Source organism: Guillardia theta, assembly GCF_000315625.1.
Source record: "Guillardia theta CCMP2712 unplaced genomic scaffold GUITHscaffold_23, whole genome shotgun sequence".
Taxonomy (NCBI): Eukaryota; class Cryptophyceae; order Pyrenomonadales; family Geminigeraceae; genus Guillardia; species Guillardia theta.
Genome location: NW_005434651.1, coordinates 20974 through 41129, shown reverse-complemented (window position 1 = coordinate 41129; position 20156 = coordinate 20974). Strand labels below are relative to the sequence as shown.

The following is a 20156-nucleotide window of genomic DNA, read 5'->3' as shown; positions in this document are numbered from 1 at the left end:
TCCTGATGAGTACGAGTTTACCATGCCAAAGTAATGCAGGCCGTACATCAGTTGACCTCAACGGTGACAGTTTTTGCTCAAGACCAAGTTAAATGCACACTACATTTTGCCGCCCCGCCTCTACTGGCAATGATCATCCGTTGTCCGGCCGGGCCGGCTGAAGTATCGCCGAGCGGCGCCCACAGTACGGTGATTTCAGACAGAGATTCAGTTAAACTTTAATACTTACTCAACAAGACAGAGATTCAGTTAAACTTTAATACTTACTCAACAAGACAGAGATTCAGTTAAACTTTAATACTTACTCAACAAGACAGAGATTCAGTTAAACTTTAATACTTACTCAACAGTTGTACTGACTGCATCAGACCCCATGATAAGATGTTTAGGCAATGGAGAGCTGATGACCAGCCTAGGATGGTCCGGTCCTTTAATTAAGGGGGTGTTACCTTTCACGTGACCGCAAGTGCAGCGCGGAAAGAAGTCCCCAAGGCTTGAAGCATTGCCTGCCGTGGAGGTGAGAAATCAAGCAAGAGAGTGCGGGATCATGCTGGCAATACATACCTGACTTCATCAAAAATGAAGCAGAATCCATCGTCAGTCATGTTAGGAGGCAGCTGAGAGGATGGTTCAGATCATCAAGCGTAGGATTTGACTGATGGCCCTCACCGGGGCGTTTGTTGGTCGGCGAGTTTGTGAGCATGTGTGATCAAACTGACAGACCCAGACTTCTTCCTGATCCAGCTTCATCATTTCTCCCAATCCACCTAGTCGAGCAACAGTCAGGACATCAAGTTATCAGCAGTGATGAAGTCAGAAGTGGATACACACCTGTAATGTAAGTCGGACGTTGCATCATCTGTTTTGACCTTGTCACAGTGTGAACGATATCCTCCCAGGTAGCATTGAGCACGCAAACGTGTGACATATTCACGGCAGTACAATCCAGGATTGACGTCTTTCCTGTGTCATTTGTGGTCGTTTGGTTTGGGCACTGCAAACACCCAACAGCACTCATGTAGAAACCTCGAGCGCAAACAGTGCAATCAGCCGGGCTGCTGGCAGGGCTGCTGGCATGACCAGAGGGAGAAGACAAACCAATGGGGCAACTGTGACACATCCTGGCGCTACAGCGATCCACAAACGTGCTGAACCCACCTTCACAGCAAGTGAATGGGCTCCCCGCCCCGAACTGTAGATACTCCGTGTACGGTGTGTCTGTGGACCAGCCGTTTGTGAACACGATCGATCCCGAGCAGCCGCTCCCTGCCCCTACGATCGACACGCCGAAGCCCCCCGCGGACGCTGCCGAGTACCTCCCGCTCCGGATCAAGCTGCAGTAGCACGAGGAGTCGCAGGTGACCATGGCGTACTGGACGAAGTCGGGGTTCATCTGACAGCTGGTACAGCCAGGGGTCTCGAGCCCGGTGTCGTTGCTTGAGTATATGGTATTTAGGTTGAGCAGCTCGGAAACTCGGCATCCGACCGCGCTGTTGGTAGCGAGGAAGCTGCGCAGATAGAAGGTCTTCCCGGCGAGCGTACCTGAGGTGTAGCCCTTCGGCAGACTCCTGCTCAGCTCGTTGATGATGCTCTCAAAGGTAAAGGAAACCGTCCTGGACAGGATGTTCTGTGTGGAGGACAGGATGATCTTGGTGAAGTATTGTGTATCGGTGAGGATGGTATGAGACTCACATCCTGCTGAGTTGGGAGGGCATCGAACCTGAAGGTCTGTATAGTTGCCGTACGAGGAGCAAGCAAATGGGCTTCCCGCCCCGAACTGTAGATACTCCGTGTACGGGCTGCCTGTGGACCAGCCATTTGTGAACACGATCGATCCCGAGCAGCCGCTCCCTGCCCCTACGATCGACACGCCGAAGCCCCCTGCAGACGCTGCCGAGTACCTCCCGCTCCGGATCAAGCTGCAGTAGCACGAGGAGTCGCAGGTGACCATGGCGTACTGGACGAAGTCGGGGTTCATCTGACAGCTGGTACAGCCAGGGGTCTCGAGCCCGGTGTCGTTGCTTGAGTATATGGTATTTAGGTTGAGCAGCTCTGAGACTTGGCATCCGACCGCGCTGTTGGTAGCGAGGAAGCTGCGCAGATAGAAGGTCTTCCCGGCGAGCGTACCGGAGGTGTAGCCCTTCGGCAGACTCCTGCTCAGCTCGTTGATGATGCTCTCAAAGGTAAAGGAAACCGTCCTGGACAGGATGTTCTGTGTGGAGGACAGGATGACCTTGGTGAAGTATTGTGTATCGGTGAGGATGGTATGAGACTCACATCCTGTAGACGTGTTTGATGCAGTACATTTCCCGAGCATCAGCGAGATAATGATGACGATGGGCAGAAGGCCTGTTTTCCTCCTCCACCATCGCTCACTCACCATCATGCTGAATGGGTTTTCCAGTTTCACCACGAAAGATCAGGATGGTTTGCGCCAATGATCAGCAAACAGTAGAGCCGATATGGAATCAATCTGATCAGCGATACTGAACAACCAGTCCAAATGGTGTTTGCAGGGATAATGACAAACAAAGGGGATGAAGGATGCAGGGGAGGAAAAGAAGCAAGAGGAAGTGGAGGAAGAGGAGCAGGAGGAAGTGGAGGAAGAGGAGCAGGAGGAAGGGGGGCAAGGAAAGGAGTTCTAGATCATCGGGTGAGTTGGGAACTCGACCTGCTGCTCGTTCCCACCTGCTTGCTCCTTTTTGTGCTTCCGTCCCTCAGCTTCAATCACCCCTGTCTTTGACCTGTAAAGTACCCCTTCTGGTATACTTGCTCAACCCCACTGCTGCAGGACAATTTGGTGGGTGGGTGAATAAGTTAAGTAAAACATGAGAAGTTCGGGTTGACAAGGAGGGTCATGCAGGTAGAGCCTGCCGCCGACTGCTCTCATGTCACGTAGAGAGATGCTCATACCTGACTGTGACGTGTGACAGCGAGAGCTGGTGGAAAGGAAACGAGAGCTCGCCCGAGTCAAGGACGCCTTCTTGTTGGATGGAAAGAGATCTATTCAAAGCCTCTTGAAAGATGCCAAGAAATTTGAGGTCTAAGGTCTCGGATGGATGAAGATCACTGACGCGGTCCTAGAAAGCTAGCCGTCAATTGGCAAAGGAGCGGGAAGAAGCGACGAGAAGCGAGAAAGAATTCGAAATCAAGGAGAGATTCCAACATGTAATATCACTCACTGATTTTTTTGTCTTCTTGAGCTGTTTGACCAGATTCTATCTGTTGCCTACACCTGAGAATTGTTTGACCTCATCAACTAGATCAAGGACTATGACCCTGAGCTGCCGAGGCATCAGAGGAGGCATGAGACACATACCAAAGTCCTCGTGGAGTTCCTGGGGGGGGTGAAAGAAGTGGTAAGACGATGTTCAGCTGGTTGCGGTCCCACTAACGTCCTGCTCTCAGGATGTTGCTGATGCGGTGGCGGAGCTCGACGTGGAGAAGGTTTCTAGCATGATCTCCTGTCGAGATGATCTGATACCTCTTGTCACCTCCCTCAAGGTTTTCCAAGAAAACTCCAAGGCAACACGAAGCTCTCCCTCGCATGTCCTCCTTATTATTTCTTCCCAGATGAAGAGGAAGCTGGCTTCCATGAATACACAGGAACACGCGCGACAAGCGTGAGAGGAAGCATTGTGACATTAACACGGCTTGACAGATAGAAGAACAGCTCGTGTTCATTCGAGAAATTAATGAGCAGCTCCAGAAGAGCCGATCCAAAAACATGCAATTAGAGGTCTTGGCTTCTGCGGGTACATGATTGATCATTTCTTTCTCATTTTTCTGTGTCCATTCCATGAACATTAAGTTCATACTCAGTCATGGGTTTCATCGAGGGGGTTGAGAAATCCTAAGGTGCAGGCCTGCACCTTGTGACAGGGGAGAGCATGATCTGAAGTGTTAATCATGAGCTTCGGTTTCGCCACAGGGTGTTTGGCAATGGAGTCATTTTGCATCGTGCATAAGCACAAGAGGACAACGATGTTTTATCTCATAGGGCAAAGGAAGGGACTCACAGGAAAAAGTGAAGGGTGGTGAAGGAAGCTGCGTGTCAAAAAAGAGGAGCGAGATTGCAGCGATTTTGAAGCCAGCAGCCAGCAGGCACCATGAGGAACCTGAGCACAGCTTCACAGGTCTGCCAAAGAGGTGAGGATTGCTTGCTCAACATTTCTTCGACACGAGAACAAGTCGGCTCTCTGCGACTAGTATTCCTATCGACGGGGTCTTCAACATCGAATGGTTGCTCTACAACTCAAGGTCTCTTCTCCTACTAGGCTTAGCAGATATACCCTTGTAGTGGTATTTTAGAAAATGAGGATGACGATGCCAGACCATGCGATGCTGCAGGTTCTTTGAGTGTGTGTGCTTGATCAATAGAGTTCTTAAGATGAGGTCAAGGTTTGTTTCTTGCAGTCTCGAGGAAAGAGTGCAAAGTTGGCTTTTGTGTTCTCCTGCACTTTCTTGCACTTTCCACTCTTTCCTCGAGATTGCAAGACACAAATATTGACTTCCAAGGTCAAGAGGGATGAAGAAGACAGGTGACATGTGGGAGAGTATCGTAGTTTACGAAGCTGGTGTCAATTGATGGAGGATTACTCAACTAATCCTCCTCCAGACAAGAAACTACGGTCACTGCAGTCGGAATGTCGGGCACTGAGGCAGCTTGTGAATCAGAATCCTTGTTGACTGTCGCTATCTTCTTCACTCTCTGTTTCCGGATGTACACCACAGCAATCACTGAAATACTCAGGGCAGAAAATGTACTGGCCACGACAACGACGATGATAAGCGGAGAACTGCTATCTGTCTTCTTTATATCACCTGAGTTTGTGTTCTGAGTGCTGCCACTAGGAGTCGATGAGCCCATGTTCTGACTGCTGCCACTAGGAGTCGATGAGCCCATGTTCTGACTGCTGCCACTAGGAGTCGATGAGCCCGTGTTCTGACTGCTGCCACTAGGAGTCGTTGAGCTCGTGTTCTGACTGCTGCCACTAGGAGTCGATGAGCTCGTGTTCCCCTTATCACTTGCTGGATTTGTTTCTGTGGACGATCCCGAATTGAGAGGGGCAGGAGTTGTTTCAACTGCGGAAGTTGTAGTGGTTACCCTGCTTGTCGTGGTGGTGGTGGTGGTGGTTTGCTCAGGAACCTGAAGCGGTGTAACAGTGAAGTTGGAAAATGACGTGGTAGCAGTAATCGACGAGAACAAGTCGGTCCCTAACGCTGCCTTGACAGCCTCCGAGTTGAGATTTGATGCAGTCATCCTAGCGGCTGCTTTTGTGGCGTACAGTTTGCTCTTCATGCTGATCGCGACCCTCATATCAGTGGAGGACGAGGACGTGCTAGTTTCGCTTGTGATAGTCACATGGCTCTGTAAGGACAGGGGCCCAGCCGTGTTGGCCAGCACTGTTCTAATTGTGTCTCTCTTGGTGGTAGTAAGCGCACTGGAAGCAGCCGCGTAATTGAAGTTCACATTTAGCAAGATACTTGATGACGGCTCCACAAGTATCTGAGGATTGCACTGCTGGAACAGACATCCGACGGTCAACGTCTGAGTATCATCCCAGAAGCCGTAAGTTACTGGGTCCAGCGCACTTTCGGCGAAAAACTTTTCTTCACCAACATTATTGAGAACATTGGTAAGATGAGCTTCATCAGTAACATTCACAAAGAAAGTAACCTTGACCATTAGAGGCTGTTCTGTTCGCAGCTCGGGATTTGAGTGGTTCCCATTGATGCTCCTTGTGGATAGTTGCGCTCTCCGATTCAGCTTGTTCGAAGCTTTAGCAGCATTTGCGAGAAGATTTCCGACGTACTTAACATCACCTACCTCAAGATTATTGGATATTGCTGTGAGTGAAGCTTCCCAGACATTTCCAGTCTCTTCATACGTTGTAATAAAATCATAGGCACCCCAGGCAACTCGAATTGCTATTCCATACGGAGGTGGGATGAAGCCAGAAGCTGTTCTCAGCACTTCAAGGGTTAACGACTGCATCAAATCTTGATCTGACGTAACGGCAGAGGTCAACGAGTACGAAGTCTTGATGATGTCGATCTGCGCGAGATACCTTGGATTTGCAGCGTATTCAATACCGAAAAGTATCAGGTTGACTTGTACATTGCCTACCAAGGCCTCGAACACGCTTACAGAGTAGGTTGTTCCCCCACATGACCCTTTGCAGCCCCAGAAGTATCCCTGGTCGCAACATCCGCAGGATCCTGTCGCTCGATCGCTGCATGGTCCCGTTCCCGAGGCATCACCACATGTCCCTAGACATCCATACAAGATCCCGGACTCGCAACATCCACACTCGTACGTCTCTCGAGTGCTGCAAGGTCCCGAACCACTTCCGCCGCAACTGCCCGAACAGCCATAGATCCAACCTGCACTACAGCAGCCGCAGCGACCAGTACGACGTGAAGAGCAAGGACCTGAATCTGGCGAACAAGTACAACAATAGCATCCATAAATATACCCACTTCCACAACAGCCACATTCGCAACGTAGACTGACACCTGAAGACATGCTCGCATTCTTCATATGATTAAACGATCTTCGACCCTTGCTGACGAGCGTCAAAGTTGAACTGAAAATCTTGGTAAACCGTACTGGCATGGCAAGTTTGGTCCGGGTGCTGATGATAGCAGATGACATTGCAAGGGCAGACCTGTATTGATTCTTGTAATCCATTATGAATCCAAAGTAGAAACCTCCTATAGCAGGGATCAAGATGGCTATAAGAGCTACCGCAACACTGGAAGTGCACAACTTCCTGCTAGCCATGTTGTTCACCCCTTGACATGAAATGTTCCCAAAGACCCTTGATATGAAATGTTCCCAAAGACCCTTGACATGAAATGTTCCCAAAGACCCTTGACATGAAATGTTCCCAAAGACCCTTGACATGAAATGTTCCCAAAGACCCTTGACATGAAATGTTCCCAAAGACCCTTGACATGAAATGTTCCCAAAGACCCTTGACATGAAATGTTCCCAAAGACCCTTGACATGAAATGTTCCCAAAGACCCTTGACATGAAATGTTCCCAAAGACCCTTGACATGAAATGTTCCCAAAGACCCTTGACATGAAATGTTCCCAAAGACCCTTGACATGAAATGTTCCCAAAGACCCTTGACATGAAATGTTCCCAAAGACCCTTGACATGAAAATTTTTCAACTTAACCTGGTATTTGCAGTGCTTTCTACGAAGGATTTGAGTCTACCGGAATATGCTCGAAAGTTTCGTATGAAATTTATTGGACCTTTGCGGTTCCTGGAAAAGCCGTCTGACAGTACAGTACGTTTGTTTTTTCCTGTTTCAAAGTTGCGTCTCAGCCTCCTGCACACATCGTTACGGCAGATGGTAACTTCTACGAGGTGTAAAAGGCAATTGTACGGAATATCTGGTTCGATGGGAGAGCGCTGATGATCCTACTCAAGATTCTTGGCTCCCATCTTCTCAGTTACGAGCGCCTACTTTGCGCAAGATGGTGCGCTACTTTGACGACGCTTGGCGTTGACATTGATCTTTGTGTAAGTGCTTTCTTTCTTGCTTTTAACCTTAAAACAGCGAAGTACTTGTCGCTCTAAGCTCAACAATCTTGCGAATGCGAGCGAAATGTTACGAAGCGGTTACAGAGTTTCTGCGTCGTTGTTCTTCTTGGAGCTTTCAAAAACTCTCAACGGCAAGATTTCAAACTCCTTCCCCGCGGCTATAAAAGGCCTTATAAAACGACGTCGCAGATAGAAGGTCTTCCCGCTTGCTCAGCTCGTTGATGATGCTCTCAAAGGTAAAGGAAACCGTCCTGGACAGGATGTTCTGTGTGGAGGACAGGATGACCTTGGTGAAGTATTGTGTATCGGTGAGGATAATATGAGACTCACATCCTGTAGATGTATCCACCTGCTTGCTCCTTTTTGTGCTTCTTTATTGACTGAAACAGAAGAGCAAACAGGAGCAAACTAAGGAGGACGAGGATAAAACCTACAAACCCGCCTCAATAAAAAACTAGGAAACGAAGGAGGCAGCGAAAACCGCTACTCCAACCACGCAAGCGACGGCATTCACGACAAGCAGGGGAACAAGGATCAGGACAAAGAGCAGTAGCGCAAGGCTCCTGCGAGGAGGACGGCAAGACCCATACGAGAGCGATACTGGTACACTTGCTCAACCCCCCTGCTGCAGGACAATTTGGTGGGTGGGTGAATAAGTTAAGTAAAACATGAGAAGTTCGGGTTGACAAGGAGGGTCATGCAGGTAGAGCCTGCCGCCGACTGCTCTCATGTCACGTAGAGAGATGCTCATACCTGACTGTGACGTGTGACAGCGAGAGCTGGTGGAAAGGAAACGAGAGCTCGCCCGAGTCAAGGACGCCTTCTTGTTGGATGGAAAGAGATCTGTTCAAAGCCTCTTGAAAGATGCCAAGAAATTTGAGGTCTAATGTCTCTGATGGATGAAGATCACTGACGCGGTCCTAGAAAGCTAGCCGTCAATTGGCAAAGGAGCGGGAAGAAGCGACGAGAAGCGAGAAAGAATTCGAAATCAAGGAGAGATTCCAACATGTAATATCACTCACTGATTTTTTTGTCTTCTTGCTGTTTGACCAGATTCTATCTGTTGCCTACACCTGAGAATTGTTTGACCTCATCAACTAGATCAAGGACTATGACCCTGAGCTGCCGAGGCATCAGAGGAGGCATGAGACACATACCAAAGTCCTCGTGGAGTTCCTGGGGGGGGTGAAAGAAGTGGTAAGACGATGTTCAGCTGGTTGCGGTCCCACTAACGTCCTGCTCTCAGGATGTTGCTGATGCGGCGGCGGAGCTCGACGTGGAGAAGGTTTCTAGCATGATCTCCTGTCGAGATGATCTGATACCTCTTGTCACCTCCCTCAAGGTTTTCCAAGAAAACTCCAAGGCAACACGAAGCTCTCCCTCGCATGTCCTCCTTATTATTTCTTCCCAGATGAAGAGGAAGCTGGCTTCCATGAATACACAGGAACACGCGCGACAAGTGTGAGAGGAAGCATTGTGACATTAACACGGCTTGACAGATAGAAGAACAGCTCGTGTTCATTCGAGAAATTAATGAGCAGCTCCAGGAGAGCCGATCCAAAAACATGCAATTAGAGGTCTTGGCTTCTGCGGGTACATGATTGATCTCATCTCTTCTTCTTCTTCTTTCAGCAACAACTTTCCAACGTTGAGAACGAAAGAAACAAGCTGAACGAGAAGAACTTGATGATGCTGAGAGATCATCAATCCAGAGCATTGGAGATGTAGACATGTTCCTTTTCGGAATCAATATAAGTTCATTTGCAGAGTCTCTGAGGCTAGCGAGCGTCGGAACGAAGACAAGCCTACAAAATCACAGATTGAAATTGATCACGAGAACATCTCCTCATTGGCAGATGAGGTGACTAGTGCGTTCAACTGAAGGCAAGCTGATCTTTGATCTATTCCTCAGAACATCCGAGCGAGTTGGTTAGGCGGCCTCTCGTTAGAAACCGGGAACGAACGACGGTGCTCGTTCAAGTGAAATCAGCATCATCTTGTCTTGATGTTGTTCTGTTTCAGCGAATTCTTCGAGCTCGACATATTAGTCTGTCCAGTTTGCAGAAGTCCAGGTGATCGGTATTGTAGCTTCATACATCATGATTGGTCGATAGTGCATATGACAGCAACCCACGTTCCGCGGCGAGAGGTAGACATCATTGCAACTCGAACGCGTTTGAAATGGAGAACGTTTGAAGTATTCCGATCTTTTATTCGAGAAGAATCGCATTGTAGAGCAGGTTATCAAGTTTGTGTCACCGGTCAAGGAATGAGCTGAGCATGCAGTTGGAAGATGCGCTGCTTAGGGAACAAGCACTTAGCGATAATTTCCGTCGACGAATTCAAGTCGAAGAGGCGAGTATTTAAGAAGTGTGTGAAAATCATTGCAAGGAGCCTGAGAATTCATTAGGAAAATCGTGCATTGCAACATGTCTGCGAGACGCAGCAGAAGGATCTTGACGCTGCAAACACCAAGATTGCTGTAACATCTCAAGGAGCAAGACTTGATTTCACAGCATTTGGCACAGGAACTGAAGATAAGACAAGAGAAAGAGATCTTGAGCCTTGAAAGCAGGATAAAAGATCTGGAGGATATAAATCTCAAGACGAATGAGCAAATCAAGAAGATGGAGGTATGATGCAAGCTTTGTGCTTGAGATGTCATGATAAACATGCAGGATGATGGTCGACTCATCTGTAGCCAAGATCTTCTTCAGAGCGTGCATGTCAGCTAGGCGTGTGCGAATCGCTGGTGAGTGAAGCCAACGCCTTTCAGGACACCAAAGTGCTCTACGAGGAGGAGATCGAGGCGCTCAGGTTGTCGAACAGACATCTACAAGAGCAAGTTGCTTTGCGTTTGTGCGTGATGAGATGTTTTCTGACGTACCCGTCAAGGTCAAGGGAATGGAAGTGCTTCGGGACTTACACGCGCAAGCCACCAGGGAGTTGAACTACACAAAGAGGACTCTTCGACTGCATGTGAACTTTCGTGCCTGCCTACAGTCCCTTGCTGCACTTGCTGTTTATCTCCTCGTTGGCTCCGTTTCCTTCCCATCTCTCCATCTGTTGCTTGGCTGGGTCCTTATACTGAAACACAGGACACGGTGGAGGTCGGACGCTGGTCGGTCAGCCCAGCAGCAGATGTGAAGTGGCGCAACGTGGCAGGGGTGGATCAAGTGAGAAGCGCGTGCGACGGCTGGTGGTGAGGGATGGTTTACAGCTGAAAGAAGCTCTCAAGGACTTAGAAAGAGATGCTGCCAACCTCCGGTGATCTTCTGCTAATTGACCTCAACAGCACCTGACAATCCTTACAGCTCCTTGATCCGAGTTAGAGAGCGAGAAGAGAAGAACAAATCGACGTCATCATGGTGATGACAACAGCAGCCTTTTGTTGTTATAACGCTCTTCTCACCCCCAGGGAAAACCATATTCCTGCTCGTCGACATGTACCAATTTCAGACTCCCTGCTAGACCCTGACACCCTCCAACCGTTGATGGGGTCCAAGGCATCAAGATGATCTAACTTCTATCGCAGTCAGGAGTGCTCTCGGTTGCAGTCGATCACATCAAACACTTTAAACACTTTTATCATCAGAATTCTTCCGCTGATTCTCGGCCTGCGATCTCTTCGATCTTGTCGTAAGCTTTGTTGATGATCATCTTCACGTCTTCGGTCATCTCCGGCTGTTTCATTTCCCTTTCCTGGTTGTTCTCCGGGTCGTTTTCTTCGTCGTAGATTCCCAGCTGCCTTGCGATATCGAAGCCTGTTCCGTTCATGCGCTTCCCTTTCTCTAGCAGCCGTGTGATGACATCTCGACTTCCTGCGTTCTCGTCCAAAGAAGCAGACTCGTCATTGCCCTGCGTCAATCGCGGATTACATGCGGCAGGCGTTTCCTCCCCTCCCCCCCTCCTCACCTCATCGGCAGTGACGTTGGCCTTGTTGAAAACCGAGGGAACTGCGTCCACATTCTCCTCGCTGTCGCCCCACTCGCTCGAGGATCGCTCGGCGCTCTTGTGGAACTCTTCGACTGTCCTCTCGAAGTTGGTCGAGAGGTAGTTGACTACCGTGGGAGCGAAGAGAGGAAACCCTTGGAGCCCGTTCATCGCCTCCCGCTTCAAGCTGCAGTTCTCATTGGCGACCTCTTCCTCCGTGAAGAGACCGCAGCCTTTACGGATGAATGCTCTTGACTTCCTGTCGTTCAAGAAGTTTTCTTTCTCGTCTACCAGGTCAATCTGTGGGTAAAGAAGTCAACTCAATCGAAGATAAAACTACTGCTAATCTTGAAGCAACACTCGTATGCAAGCACACCAGAGTGATCGCACCTTGAGTTCATTCCCCAGCCACAGCGCCTTGCCATCCCGGATGATATTGGTGTAAACCCTAAGCTCTGACCTCCAAAACTCATGGATTGAAGAGATGCTTCCGTTGGGTTTCGGGTAATTTGAGTGGAAGATGCAAGCTTCTTGATTTTGGTAGAACTCGCACATTTTGACCAGCACCTTCGCCTCGTTGCTGATCCCTATCACTGCTCGCTTGTGATGCGAGAACAAGCATCTTTCAAGGTGCCCTTGTGACTCGTTGAAGAACGCTACTCCATCATCCTCTGCCGTCGATTCAAGGATGTGACATTCGATCGTCGTCAATCTTGCCTCATGCTCCACGCGCAGGCCCATGAAAATCTCACAGCGGAAGAAGTAGACCAATGCGTTTCCTCGCAGCAAGACCCCAACGCTTCTCTCAGCCCTGGAGGCTACCGGTACCTGCCGTCCGTGAAGTTGTGCGTACAAAACGTCGTAGAGATCTTCTGTGTTTGGACGCAAGGAATCATTTCGTTCGATCTTGAAACATGAATTCTCGAAAAGCCAAAATCCGCCACTCACACAAACACAGAAGCCATAGCCATCTACTGCCACTGTCTGCGCCCCAGCCAAACAAGTCGCATGCTTCATGGTTCCACTTGTGTAGTTTCCCAACATCCACTGCCCGAGGAGTCGCGTGCCGGGTTCGCATATGATGTGGCAGCACTGATCTCCGTCCATCCTGATAGCTGCAGGTGAAAGGGTCTGATCGCCCCACAAGTGATCTCCTCCCTCAATCTTGAGCTGTTTCGAGCAGAGCTTCGCGTGAAAACCCAAGTTGTCCTTGATCCTTTCAGGCTCCTTCAGTTGCTCCATGCCGAAGCTCTCCATGTTCTCGACGTAGTTTCGAACACAGGTCTGAACAGCAAGCGGAAGAGAGTTCCAGGTGACCGAAGAGTTTCTCAGCTTGAGAACTTTAACATGGTTGTTGTCACTCATCTCCTCCTCTATCGTGCGTGGGATCACAACATCGTTCTCACTTACTGACATAACATCTGTAAGGTTGTACCATATTCCGACAAGCCCGGGACACCGAGGGTAAAGCATTCTCTGTCACATTGAGTTCTCTGGTCAGCAAGCTTGTCACAACCAAGACTACAGACCTGAAACCATCTCGCCAACTTCGAACCCGGGCATGTTCCTCGCAGTAGAATCGTAGACGACCCATAATCTCTGAGAGCTCGGAGCTGAAGAGCAACATCAATAGAGTCCAGATTGGTGTCGGCCTGCAGACATGACAAACTCAGTCAACTTTCAAGACAACAACGCGGAGGTGCCTTAGGAAACCGACAAGGTGAGTAGGAAATAGAGCCTGCTATCATCAGCTGCACGACGAAGGCAGCCGTGTAGCATTGATTCTCTTTCGTCTCTTCATCTACACTATCTGACAATTTCCCCCACTCCTCAGAACTTGTTTCTGACGAGTTCACACAGAAAGCCCAATCGTCCGACGGCTCGTCTGACACACGGAAGCCCTAAAGATAGATTGGACGGATCAGGGAAGAGAAAAAGCATAGCAAGCTCTTACGCTGTTGCCGAATAATCGGTTGTAGTAACGATGGCAGTGGTTTACTATCTGCCTTGTTCGCCTCGGTACGACTAGCTTTGCATCTTCGTCTTCTTTCTCCAATTCTTTGAACTTCTCGTTTCTCTGGATCTCGGCGTCATCCGACGACTCTTTCATACCTCGTTCAATCTGATTCATGTACTTCGCCAACTCGTCCTCTCTGTGCACGATCTGAATGCACATTTCAGGCTTGATAGCATTGCTTTGACTCTCGTCTTGCCTCATCGAGTTCAGAATCATAGTAAGACCCACGCTTTCGATCGTATCCGTGTTCTTTGTCGAACTCTTCCCATTGTGCATCGACTTCGCTTAGCCGCTTCTTGTAATACCTTCCGGACAGTATCAGAAGCTTACACGCAACATCAGGTAGAAGAATCAGGAAAAGGTCAGGAATGGAGGATCAGGTACGTCAAGGCCAGTTGCTCACTGGAGTTGCTGTGACAAAGGCATCAAATCTGGAAACATCAACCCTTCTCCTTCCACTATCGATTTGGAGTTGGGATCATTGCCCTGACATGATCGTCATTAGTGTTAGCCATGAGGGAGAAAGTGAAGTACAGCATGGAGAGGCTCTGGTGTTTGAGGACGGAAGAATCCTTCTTCGTCCTTCAGCCCCTCAATCTTGCGACTGACATTCCGCTCTTGCTATTCAAGCAGAACAACACTCAGTTTTGCTCTGAAATCTGACGAAGTTCCACACGCTCACCTCAAGCTTATCTCGTTCATCTTGCGGAAGCAAGTATTCAGGAAGTTGGAAAGTGTCCGATCCCTTCACCAAGCTGGTTGACGACATGTCGGGTATCGACAAAGGTGGCTCAACATCTGGACTTCTGGGCTGTTTCTCGACTTCGCTCTCATCTGTTGAGGGTGGACTAATCGATGGAGATCTTGCTTCAAGATGTTCATCCTCCTCATTGCTCGCCTCTTGCCACCTCCTGCTCCCATCACTGCCATTGACGACATCCTGCCCATCGTCATGCAATCTCACGCTCTGCAGGTATTCTTTCAGGGTCTTTCTGCCTGGATGACTCAGCTTTTGGTCCAAGACACTCTGAGAGACATTTTTCATAATGTTTCGTGCTGACAGCGCATTGATTTCATCCACCAAGTCAACATTGAAACCTTCTGAAACGTCTGGTAGAATCTCATCATCGTCCCCCTGCTCAGGTGCCGATCCCCCGATTCCTCCTCGCAAGCTCTTGAGACTGCCAGACGTCATGATGAGAGCAGTCAACCCCGAAGCAAACAAGCCTCACCATATAAGAGGAGTGCATCGTCGATCATGATGGGCCTGATATTGAGGGCTTGATAAGATCGAATTAAAACCATGACGTCCCCCCTCAAACTCCTGAGACGTCGATAAAATGAAAGCCAAAAAGATCAACGCTCGAACTGCGATACGAGTCCTGTGTGCTGAAGGCAAAACAATAGTCAAGGTGGGAATAGTATGCTACACTCGCACACGCTTGATCTCTCTAGCTCCCTGATTGCAATTCAGAGTCTCGGATTCTTCATGACCACCATAGAATTCGTCCTCGTCCTCGTCCTCCTCCTCCTCCTCCTCCTCCTCATCATCATCTTCTTCTTCTCCTCCTCCTCCTCCTCCTCCTGCGTCGTCGTCTCCTCTCCTCGTTTCATCTCTCCTCGCATCTCACCTTCAGTCGTCATCTTGCTGAAGATCTTGCATTCCACTCTTCCCCTGCCCCACCCTCTCAATTCCGCCAATTATGTTGTCCACCCCTACGTTCTCCTTTGCTCCACCCCTCTTTAGAAGAGCCTTAGTACCCCTCTACCCAATGAAAACGCACAAGAACCATGATTGGACGCATTGGTGCACAGGAGAGATGAGGGGAAGAGGGAGGAAGGAGGAGGAGTGGGAGTGAGAGAGAAAAGAAGGGGGAATATGTGGGAAAGGTGAGAGGCATCAATGAGAAAACTTTGAGGAGACGTCGACGAAGAGCATCTCGTTGTTCAAACTGGGATGAGAGGAGGGGCGAAGGTGGAAAGAAGGGCCAGAGAGTATCACAGGAAACTTCAAGAGATGTAATGATGTCACGATCGCAGTCAAGATGCTTTCAATTGACGCTTATTCATATCCTCTTCGTCATCACCAAACCTGCCGGCAGCAGGCTGGCCAGTCCCGACCTAACACGTCGCATTCCTTCCGCTCAATGGGTCTCGACATTGCGAGGAGGATGTTCTGAGGCATGTAGTGATGCGGTAGCAGAGGAGTGCAACGAGAACACAGCAGACGCGTATGAGATGCTCCAACAGACAAACCTCAGCACCATCACGACCAGAGCAAGTGACAGCACTAAGATGCGAATGTCTTCTTTAGATCTCTCGGTCGAAACGAGAATATTGAGAAACCTAATTGGCACCAGGGTTGCAAACATCTACGACATCAATGCAAGGACGCTTGAGATTAGGCTAGGCGCTAGCTGTGCATTGAAGGAGAGTCAGACTCTCCCAATGTCGGCAGATGCGCTACACGTCAATGGTAGCAGTCAAAGGATCTCTGTGGTGATTGAAAGTGGAAGTCGATTGCACACCTCTCGTTTCCATCGAGCAACTGCATCCCGCCCATCCAACTTTGCGACGAAGATCAGGAAGCATATCCGAGGACAGTTCTTGAACGATGTCAGGCAGGTCGAATCATGTAAAACAGGATGGATGCAGTTGTTGTGACTTTGATTCTCCTAGGTCGGGAAGGATAGGGTCTTGCAGATGACTTTTGGACTGGGAAACAGGTTGTTATAAATGCTCATTTCATATCGTAATTGATCTGCATCAGATCCAACCATCTGATCCTAGAATTCTACGCTGCCGGCAACATCATTCTCTGCGATCATGAGATGACCATTTTGTCTTTGCTTCGTTCCTACGAGACTCCAGATGGTAGACATGTAGAGGTCAAGTCAAAATACTTGATAGATGATGGAGGAGGGTTTCAGCCGATGAGCTGCGACCGACTTGTGAAGGCGATTGAGCGATCAAGATCCATCTGTCGAGGATTGAGAGAGTCCACTGGATCATCCCTCACACGCAAAGACAAGAAGAAAACAGCTTTGATGAAGCTGCTTGCAACGGAGTGCCAGTATCCTGGACAACTCATAGAGCATGTCTTGCTGTGTGCAGGAATTCAGGTGTACCTGGCATGGGGGAGTGTTGTGGTAACCGGTATTTGCAGCCGGATATCCCAGCGGATGAAGTTAGAAATGACATTGACCTGCAAAGACTGTTACAAGCATTCAAAGAGATCGATCACTTGTTCATGCTTGGTCACAGTCAGCAGCTGGCCACCCCGTCAAGTTCAGCTGCACTCAAAGGCTATGTCATCCTAGACCGGATATCTGACTCTTCCAATCAAACCCTCGTCATCTCTGAATTCTCTCCGATCTTGTTGAAACAGCAAGAGGACAAAATGGTTTTAGAATATCCCAGCATTGATGTTGCGATGGATGAATTCTTTTCTACGATTGATTTCAACAGGTGAATCGAGGAATGGGTTTTGTTCACGTCATTTGAAATATGAGTATGGCAGAGATCAAAAGGATGCAAATGAAGCTGTGGAAACTGTTTCGAAGAAAGTAAACAAGGCCAAGAAAGACATAAAATCTCACACTGAAGGTAAATTGAGATGTTGAAATGCTCTCAGTGATCACCATTTTCAAAGGCTTGAAGCAAGAGGAGCTTCTCAACCATAAGAAAGCCACATTGCTTGAACTCAATTCATTTCATATCGACGAAGCGTTGGATAAAATACGAGGACTAGTCAAGATTCATCGAAACGCTGCAAATGTCCTTCATGAGATACATGAAATGAATTCTACGGTAAAGACATTGCCTTTGACACAGAAAGCAAAAGTGTTGTCGCCACATTTATTCCTTTTTTCACAGGATTGCCCGTGGACCAAGTGGCTTCAAAGTGTTGACCTCGCTAACACGCAGGCTTCTTTTCGCCTCCCTCAAGAGGGGATAGTGGAGAGTGAAGCTGTAAAGTCGAGAGGAGCAACAGATATCACTCTTGTCCTTGACTACTCCATCTCATCGCTGGCAAACGCTAGGAATTTCTTCCAAAAAAAAAAGAAAGTTGCAGCAAAGCAGCAAAGAGCGGAAGAGATGGCAGATATCTCCCTGAAGAATACACAAATCAAGTATTTAAACCCAGAACATGTTTTGATGTAGTTACATGTAGGTGTTTCCAGGGCTTCGCAGAGGAAGAACACAAAAGCTTCAAAGAATGATTTTCAGAGCAAGTCGTCTTCAATTGGAATTTCTTCAGTTCGGAGGAAGTTTTGGTTTGAGAAATTTTTCTGGTTCATATCGAGCGATCAAATATTGGTGATACTCTACAGGACTTTGTTTTGAAACATTGAACTAATTGTTTAGGTGATTGCAGGAAAAGATGCCCAACAGAACGAGCTCTTGGTGAAGCGGTGAGAGAAAACATCTACAGTCCCAAATTTAAACAAGAATAATTCCTAGATATCTGCGGAGTCAAGATTTCTATTTCCATGCAGATATACATGGAGCATCTTCGGTGATCGCCAGAAACGAATTGAAGGAGAGGAAAGTGTTGCCAGAGAACACAATCCTGCAAGCTGCAGAGTTTGCAGTCTGCAGGAGTTCTGCATGGAAATCGAAGACTGCAAGTTAGCCCTGCATTTGTGGTTTGTCAGGTTGTAAACGATAGCATTACAGGCGGTACAGCTGCCTACTGGGTTTATCCTGATCAAGTGTCAAAAGCTCCTCAGGTTTTATTGCTTCTACTCTGAACTCAAGGATATAAGATCCGCGCCTGTGCAGTCAGGAGAATATCTCTCGAAAGGAGGTTTTGTCATTCGAGGAAAGAAGAATTTTGTTTCCATCAGCACTCTTTGCATGGGATTCGGCATTTTCTTCTACTCCCCTAGAGCGAATGATCTGACCTACGATGAAAACTTGATGAGAAAAGAACAGGAAGATGTAGAGATTGTGACTGAAACGATGAGTCAGACCAGTTTCACTGAGATTGATGCTGACAAGCGTAACACTGACGTGATCGAGAACTCAACGTCTCAGGTGAATGAAGCTGAAGTTTTGCTGGAAATGATCGTCTCGTCAGGTGGAAGAGGCCGAAGCTTTTCAAGCGACTGACTTCCGACACTTCATCACGGTAGGAGTTTACCTCCTCATCCCTCATTTCACTTTGCCTTGAAGAATCCAGCCACGAAACAAGAAATCGTGTATGCTCTACCTGTAGTCGCTCCTTTCTCAGCAATCAGAGATTACAGGTTGTTACCCTCATAACTGAATATCCTCTCGTTTCGAACTCACGTTTCTCTTTTCAAAGATTCAGGGGGATGCTTATACCTGGACTTATGCGCAGGTACAAGGCTTTGCCATGACAAAGAACACGCTCATCTCAACTCTAATATGATCATTCTCTCATATGCGATCGCTTTCTCTCTATCAAATTTCGTATCTTTCAGATCTGAAATTCAGCGACATGCCAAGGCAGCATTCTTCGAAGAATGCAAGAAGAGTTTTGACGATCAAAGGGCGAGGCTTCAGAGCATGATCAAGTCTTTGTCCGATCAGGACGTTCTCCCTCAAGTATCTTCATCGTTTCTGCTCTGCATGCGCATGACATAGTTTCCATAAGCTTCTCAGCGACTGCAAGTTCGTCGAGGCTTCCAAGGAGTCAGTAAGTGATTCCCCTTGCTTCTCGGAAGATTGAATGGAACGACAGAAATATCGCGACAGGGGATGATGAGCGAGTAAAACGAACAAGTCCAGACAACTTTCGAGTCACACAATTCCCAACATCCCTACAGTGCTACAAGTACACCAGGCTCATCGCACAATTGTCATCAATCTGTCATTGGAGTCCAGAAAGGCGGATGGTTGGGGTCTCCCTCAGTGGGCTGACCGAAGGGGTAGGAGCCTGCAAGCATGTCACTCTATGGCCAACTGTCGGCTCGCCTACCGATGGAAGTCTCCCCGACAAATTGAACTTGAGTGGGCGCGCATCCCTTGGGTACCTGCGATCGTTGAGACTGAGCTGCAATGTCGCTAGTCGCTCACCTTGTTGCGAAGATCCTTGTACACTATTGGATCAGGAAAAAATTCGTCGCAGCCCATCCATCTTACACCTGGCTCTCCCCAGGCTCTCTGGAAACAAGGTTAAAGCAGGGATAAAGAAGAAGCTTGCTCATTACACAAGTATCATAGCCAAATCCTCCCAGCTCTCCTGCCAGGGATTGGAATCGGGCAGCTGCTCCAAGAGAGTGAACAATCATCCTCTTCCTGCATCATCAACTGTTAGATGCTCCCCTTGCCTGCTCATGTCAGCACTTTGATCACCAGATGCTATCTTCATTTCAACCTGCTTGTCTTCTTCGTCTACGTGCCTGTCTTCTTCGTCTACGTGCCTGTCTTCTTCGTCTACCTGCTGGTCTTCTTCGTCTACGTGCCTGTCTTCTTCGTCTACGTGCCTGTCTTCTTCGTCTACCTGCTGGTCTTCTTCGTCTACGTGCCTGTCTTCTTCGTCTACCTGCTGGTCTTCTTCGTCTACCTGCTGGTCTTCTTCGTCTACCTGCTGGTCTTCTTCGTCTACCTGCTTGTCTTCTTCGTCTACCTGCTGGTCTTCTTCGTCTACGTGCCTGTCTTCTTCGTCTACCTGCTG

General features: G+C 48.4%; 6 protein-coding genes across 6 annotated transcripts; 3 read left to right on the top strand and 3 right to left on the bottom strand.

Annotated features, from left to right (window-relative positions):
• Window positions 1-445: 445 nt before the first annotated feature.
• GUITHDRAFT_106043 (hypothetical protein) lies at window positions 446-2386 on the bottom strand (the record flags this gene model as incomplete). The annotated part of the gene is made up of 4 exons (XM_005834879.1): window positions 446-506; window positions 565-617; window positions 670-767; window positions 832-2386. The coding sequence occupies 4 exons, from the start codon at window positions 2384-2386 to the stop codon at window positions 446-448; spliced, it is 1767 nt and encodes a 588-aa protein (XP_005834936.1).
• A 471-nt stretch (window positions 2387-2857) lies between these two features.
• GUITHDRAFT_136927 (hypothetical protein) lies at window positions 2858-3627 on the top strand (the record flags this gene model as incomplete). The annotated part of the gene is made up of 6 exons (XM_005834878.1): window positions 2858-2863; window positions 2934-3041; window positions 3085-3168; window positions 3264-3359; window positions 3409-3447; window positions 3574-3627. The coding sequence occupies 6 exons, from the start codon at window positions 2858-2860 to the stop codon at window positions 3625-3627; spliced, it is 387 nt and encodes a 128-aa protein (XP_005834935.1).
• Window positions 3628-4603: 976 nt separating this feature from the next.
• GUITHDRAFT_136926 (hypothetical protein) lies at window positions 4604-6378 on the bottom strand (the record flags this gene model as incomplete). The annotated part of the gene is made up of 2 exons (XM_005834877.1): window positions 4604-6273; window positions 6321-6378. 2 exons carry the CDS (start codon window positions 6376-6378, stop codon window positions 4604-4606), a joined length of 1728 nt encoding a protein of 575 aa, XP_005834934.1.
• A 1879-nt stretch (window positions 6379-8257) lies between these two features.
• GUITHDRAFT_136925 (hypothetical protein) lies at window positions 8258-10932 on the top strand (the record flags this gene model as incomplete). Its single annotated transcript, XM_005834876.1, has 17 exons — window positions 8258-8263; window positions 8334-8441; window positions 8485-8568; window positions 8662-8757; window positions 8807-8845; window positions 8972-9019; window positions 9060-9153; window positions 9328-9421; window positions 9583-9632; window positions 9675-9709; window positions 10077-10193; window positions 10239-10286; window positions 10337-10405; window positions 10456-10539; window positions 10659-10736; window positions 10781-10827; window positions 10875-10932. 17 exons carry the CDS (start codon window positions 8258-8260, stop codon window positions 10930-10932), a joined length of 1155 nt encoding a protein of 384 aa, XP_005834933.1.
• A 219-nt stretch (window positions 10933-11151) lies between these two features.
• Window positions 11152-14705, bottom strand: GUITHDRAFT_106039 (hypothetical protein; the record flags this gene model as incomplete). The annotated part of the gene is made up of 10 exons (XM_005834875.1): window positions 11152-11418; window positions 11476-11793; window positions 11884-12902; window positions 13084-13145; window positions 13207-13394; window positions 13448-13688; window positions 13735-13815; window positions 13914-13996; window positions 14045-14131; window positions 14193-14705. The coding sequence occupies 10 exons, from the start codon at window positions 14703-14705 to the stop codon at window positions 11152-11154; spliced, it is 2859 nt and encodes a 952-aa protein (XP_005834932.1).
• An 827-nt stretch (window positions 14706-15532) lies between these two features.
• Window positions 15533-18876, top strand: GUITHDRAFT_106038 (hypothetical protein; the record flags this gene model as incomplete). Its single annotated transcript, XM_005834874.1, has 15 exons — window positions 15533-16135; window positions 16190-16236; window positions 16281-16632; window positions 16677-16978; window positions 17031-17116; window positions 17163-17320; window positions 17438-17643; window positions 17695-17830; window positions 17879-17925; window positions 18041-18141; window positions 18191-18243; window positions 18296-18550; window positions 18594-18644; window positions 18689-18762; window positions 18822-18876. 15 exons carry the CDS (start codon window positions 15533-15535, stop codon window positions 18874-18876), a joined length of 2526 nt encoding a protein of 841 aa, XP_005834931.1.
• Window positions 18877-20156: the final 1280 nt, after the last annotated feature.